The 6,000-nt window shown below is 42.5% G+C and overlaps 1 protein-coding gene across 2 annotated transcripts in view; it reads left to right on the top strand.

The window, feature by feature from the left end:
* Positions 1-272: 272 nt before the first annotated feature.
* Positions 273-6,000, top strand: part of AKR1D1 (aldo-keto reductase family 1 member D1) — a 42,602-nt gene continuing 36,874 nt past the window's right edge. For both annotated transcript variants that reach the window (XM_045855548.1, XM_045855547.1), the window contains exon 1: positions 273-424. In XM_045855548.1, the coding sequence (XP_045711504.1) occupies positions 332-424 (93 nt within the window). In that variant the 5' untranslated portion in view covers positions 273-331. The remainder of the gene's footprint in view (positions 425-6,000) is intronic.

The following is a 6,000-nucleotide window of genomic DNA, read 5'->3' as shown; positions in this document are numbered from 1 at the left end:
TCACTTGGCAACAAGAGCATCGTAACTGATAGGACCCAGCTTGATTTGTTTCCTTTCGGGTTTTTTCCCACCTTTTCTCTGAACAAGAGTAAGCATAAACCCTCAATGAGTTATTTATACATCTCTGATACAGTTCAAAGGACAATCTTGGTTAGGATTTCCAGGATGACGTAGAAGAAAACAGGTTGAGAAACAGATCTGTCAATATGTCTTCCCTCCCACTGCTCCTCCCTCTGACCCCCGTTTCTTTGATTAAACAGGCCCTAGGACACTTGTTCAAAAAGTGTGTAGAATCACTCCTGGAAATCTGAAGGCCCAGGCTGTCTGCCAGATGGACCTCAGTGCAGCCGATCACCGCATACCTCTCAGTGATGGAAACAGCATTCCTATCATCGGGCTTGGTACCTACTCAGATCCTCGGTTGGTAAGTTTATCTGTCTTTCTATTTGCTTTTTCTCATAAGAAACTTTCCTAAAGCATAATCTGCAATTCATTTTGAGCGGATCTCATTGATTTCCTTTTTTTGTAACAATGAAAGCAACCTCCAAGAGCTCATGTTTGGCTGAATGAGTATTGAGGCAAATATTAAATTAAATCAGTTTGTGATTTAAAAATGATCTTGGATTAGAGGAGGGGAACTTTCTGCTTCTTTTACTAAAGTGCAGCTGGTTGTTTATTATTTGATTGATCTCCAGGACATGAAATTATGGAGTTTATGGCCTGTCATTTTTTTAAGTTCACATTTGAGGATTTTTAGTTCAGTCTAACAAACATACAGTGAAAACCTACCATGTATGAAGCATGAAGATCCAGAAGCTTCACAGACGAAGAGAATAGTCTCTGCTACCTTGGGATTAAAAATCTAATAGAAGAGACACACTTTCTAATAACTAACTACTGAAAAGTGAAGTCGAGAGTTAAAACAGCATCTCTCAGAAACACCAGTTTGTATTTCATAAGCCCTTCTTTTTTTTTTCAGCCAGCAACCCATCCCCTTCCTAACTATCAACCCTCTGTTTGTTCTCTGTGTCTATGAGTCTGCTTTTGTTTTGTTTGTTTATTTTGTTCTTTAGAGTTTATTTAGAAGTGAAATCATATGATATTTGCCTTTCTCTATCTGATTTAGTTCACTTAGCAAAAATACCCTCTAGATAATCGATTTTCAACCTTTTCATCTCATGGCACACATATACTAATTACTAAACTTCTGCACACACCCAAAAGTATATTTTTGGCCAATCTGAAAAAAAAATAGGTATAATTTTGATTCATTCACACTGGACAGCTATTGTTGTATTGGCTGTTGTCATTATTTTTATGTGACAATCCAAGGGAAAGGAGGTCAGTGTCCCTGACAAAACAGGTGTTGGTTGCATGCTTTAAAAATTCTCGTGACACACCAGTTGAAAATTGCTGCTCCAGGTCCGTGCTGTAGCAACTGGTAAGATTTTATTCTTTTTTATGGCCAAGTGATAGTCCATTGTGTAAATGTACCAGAGATTTTTTTTTATCAACTCATGAGTACTTGGATTGCTGAGTACTTGGATTGCTTCCATATCTTGGCTATTGTAAATAATGCTACAATGAACATAGGGGTGCATATATTCTTTTGAACTAGGGTTTTGTGTTTCTTCATATATATTCCCAAATGTAGAATCACTGCGTCAGGGCATAGTTACATTTGACCATGGAGAGTGAAGTGGGTTTCCATTAAAACATGATAAAGTTTCTACTTAAGTCTTTCTGCTGTTCTCATTGTGATTCAACACTTGATGCTGATTACCAAACAAAAAGTGGTATGTGTAGAAATGCTACTGAAATTTGAGTGATCGTGAATGAATGAACTCTGGACAGCTGTGAACGAGGTTGTCGGGCAGAGACGCAGAGCGGAGGTCAGGCATCGCAGGCAGAAGGGGGAATGTAGAGGCACGAGACCTATGGCATGTCCAGGAAAGGCTGAGTCCACAGTGGTGGACACATGGAATTAGTGGTGGAGGTAGTGGCAGCTGGATTTGGAAATGCAAGTTGAGACTGGATTGTAGAAAAGGAGGAATGATTTAAAGTTTAGGAACAGAGGGATAGCATCCTCAGATCAGTGTTTTTGAAAGACAATTCTGGGGTAGCATGGAGAAGGGAGGAGAGAAGAAAACTGAACTACAGATACCGAGAGCAGTTAGCACTTGTACCAGAATTCCACATTCCATGTCAACCTCCACTGTTTTGGTAATGCCAAGGAAAGTCACTGTTGGAACAATTCTAAGAGTCTGGTCATCAGCCCCTTCCTTGTCTTACTTTGCCCATTGTCTCTGTATGACCTTATTCATAATCCTTGCTGCAAGCACATAAATGCAGAGACTCCTAAACCTATATTTCCTATTCTGTTTGTTATATCTCCCTATACAACTGTGCACTGGCTACGACAGAACCACCTGGGACGTTTTTGAAAAATACAGCTCCTTAGGCTTCACCTCAGGTCTACAGAATCTGGATCTCTAGGGACAGAGCCTAAGAACCCGCATCTAACATGCTCCTTGGGTAATTCTGGTGTACAATCAAATAGGCACTCCAACCTCCACAGGCCCCTGTAAGTCAACATAGCAAAATATACTCATCATCTCTCCTTCCCCCGCAAATACTCCTGCTCCTAGCAAACAGCACCACCACCAGCCTTGCAAGCTAGAAATCTAAATGTATTTCCTCGTTCTGCCCTCTTCCTCACTTCTCTGCACTACATGCTAATGGTTGCTAAATAACTATTGAATTTATTTCAGTAATATCTCCTCATTTCACAGCCTGCTCTGCATCCATTGTCACTGCCTTAGTTTAGGCTCTTAATTTATCTTTGGGCTATCCTTCCAATTTTGTTCCCTTCCAATTAACTATCCAAAGTGGGGCTCTCAGGGGCTTCCTCAGGCCCAAATATGATCACGGCGCTCTGCTGTTTAATCATCTCAATGGCTCCCTACCAAATACAGTGTAAAGTCGACACCCCTTACCTTGCACATTGGGCCTTTATGGTTCATTCAAGACCCACCTGTGCAGCAGCATCTACCACCACTCTTCCAACCTCTCCCTATGTGGAAAACATAATAACCTAAGTTCTTCAAACATCATCCTCATCTCCATGCCTTTGAACATGCTGCCTTCTACCTGGAACCCCCTTTCTCCTCCTTTGTTCACTTGACTAACTTCTACTAGACCTTCCAGACGCAGCTCAAGGATCTCTCTCCTTAGAAGCCCATGTCCCAGCCACCACAGCTTGCCCCTTCTGCGTGTTCACATAGCTTCTTGGGCTCGACTCTGTTGTAGCTCTTATCATACTATATTGTAATTGTTGTTTCTGTGCAATCTTCCTCACAAGACCGTGAAATTCATTAGGAAAGAGATAATGTCTTGTTTAGCTCTCTATTCCCAGCATAATGTCTAGTAGATAATGGGTGTTCACCTGATGCTTGTCCACTTAGTGAGTGAGTTTCTGAAAGTGGAAGCGTACATCTGTGAGCATCGGAGGACACGGAGATGCAGATGGACATGATAATCGTAGCTAAATTTGGGGGGACACTTAACCATGTGCCAGGAACTCTTTTAAGTGCTTCACATTACATGCATTTTCTTTTTTTTAAGATTTTATTTATTTATTTTTAGAGAGGGAAGGGAGGGAGAGAGAGAGAGAGAGAGAAACATCAATGTGTGGTTGTTGGGGGTCATGGCCTGCAACTCAGGCATGTACCCTGACTGGGAATTGAACCTGTGACACTTTGGTTCACAGCCCACGCTCAATCCATTGAGCTATGCCAGCCAGGGCTACATGTATTTTCTAATTTAATTCTCACAATATTTTTAAAGGAATACCATTTAACAAAATTTTATAGATGAGAAAACAGAGGTTATATAAATTGCCCCAAACTTATAATGGGGGTCCCTGCTAAGGGACAGAGCAGGGATTTTAACCAATGTAGTTTGGGTTCAGATCTTATGCTTTCATCCCTATATTATATTGCCTGTATGAATATATCTTCTATTAATGAAGCTGCATATTTCTCACTGTGACTTGCTGTGTACATTTCTGTATAAGAAAGTACGTAGAAACATATGCCCTGCAATATGTATCCTAGGATGTGTAAGTGCTATAAAGCAGTCATGTGCCACTTCCCAAAAAGAGCTGTAACTTACTTCACAAGACACAATATGCACCAATCAAAGAATGCGACGTAAAAGGAACTCTGCTGGAAGTGGTCATGTGTGTCCAGACCACGTTTGTGATCAGAAATGTTGTCGGTTGTAAAATAATGTACGGAGTTAGCAGTATGTCTCACAAAATCAGAAACTCTAATGTGAAAAAAAATACATAACATGCGTCCAGCTGATCTCCGGGAGGGGAAGAGGCGGCGCTGGAATAAAGGGGGACAATGGGAGTAGAGGGGATGGAGTGTCTCGGACAGAGCAGACCCCCGGCTTTCGGCTCCCAGCCAGACAACTGCAAACTGCTTTATCATCTACCCAGGGCTGATGAGGCAGAGGCTTAGAACCCCCCGCCCCCACCTGGTCACCCTGAAGCAAAAGTACTGATTTAGGTTTAACCTCAGAATCAGTCTTATTTCTGGAGATGGAGGCTGATGCCAAAATTTAGTCTTCTCCACTTCACAAACGTGAAGGCCCGAGAGTCTCTTCAAAACCTTTCACTCCACAAGAGATACAAGGGGAATGCCAAGTTCAGGTAACTCTTTAACTGGAACTCATTCATGTTTTGTGTACATAGCGAATCCAGTCAATATTTTTCCTGGGATCCTGTTCAGTTGCGATACAGAAGTTAGAGAGCAGTAGGGCCCCGAGTGAAGATTTACGCATGTCCTCCATGGGGGATGGGGTCAGAGCAGAGAAGCGAGGCTAAAAAAGGGAAGACTAACACTGTCTCTCCCAACTTCTGCCTGGTCGAGGTTCCACTGGAACATACGGAGATAGGAACTCTGGGGAAGCAGCTCGGAAACGTAGTTTTATGGAGCTGTGTGAGGCTGACCACCCCAGGTTTTCCTGACGTGCAAAGCCTTTTTTTTCTCCCCTCTCAGTGTGCCCAACTTTCTTGGAAAGGTGCTTCATGCCTGTGAATTCAGGGAATGGGAATGAACCAAGATTAGTAGCACTAAGCACTCTGTGTATTACCTCGCCTAGTGATCACTAATGGAAAACCTCAAGCACACAAATGATCTGTGTGAGCTTTCTCTGTGAAAGCTCCCCGGAACGCTCTCACGCAGGGATGAAACGGTCTACAGGAGCCTCCCAACACATCTCCCTTGTTTCCAGCTCTCTCCCCACAGCTCCATCTGGTCAGTCCCATCAGCGACAGTCTTGAGTCTTGTTCCTTATTTTTTGTTTTTGCTTTTTTTTATTTTATTTATTTATTTTTAGAGAGGGAAGGGAGGGAGAGAGAGAGAGAGAGAGAGAGAGAGAGAGAAACATCAATGTGTGGTTGCTGGGGGTTATGGCCTGCAACCCAGGAATGTACCCTGGCTGGGAATCGAACCTGGGACACTTTGGTTCCCAGCCCACACTCAATCCACTGAGCTACGCCAGCCAGGGCTTGTTTTTGCTTTGATAGAAATTAATTCACTTTGTACGAGTATCAGCTCATAGAGTTAGTAGCTAATATCAATCAAAAACTTCAAGTGAAACTCGAGAACATTACCAGGTGTGCGAATGACACAGATCTAGGATCAATGGCAACTGTTTTGGAAGATGGCCAATCATTCAGTTCAAAAAATATTTATCATGTGCCTACCACATGGGAGGCATTTTTGTACATGATACAGGAATCGAAACAATGGGCTAGAAACAAGGCATTTAAAGTCTGTGAGTGGATGAGTAAATGCACGTATAACCACAGTATAAGGCAGAGCTGGAGCCCTCTGAGAGAACACTGGTTCACAGATGAAAGCAGCCATGAAAACAATCTAGTCATCAAGGGTGGGGGGAGTGGCCCAGGAAGGTGGATTGGGGCCATAA

Source organism: Phyllostomus hastatus, unplaced genomic scaffold, assembly GCF_019186645.2.
Source record: "Phyllostomus hastatus isolate PE091 unplaced genomic scaffold, TTU_PhHast_1.1 phas_scaffold_114, whole genome shotgun sequence".
Lineage (NCBI taxonomy): Eukaryota > Metazoa > Chordata > Mammalia > Chiroptera > Phyllostomidae > Phyllostomus > Phyllostomus hastatus.
Note: the sequence above shows the minus strand (reverse complement) of the source record. Positions and strands in the feature narration are given on the sequence as shown.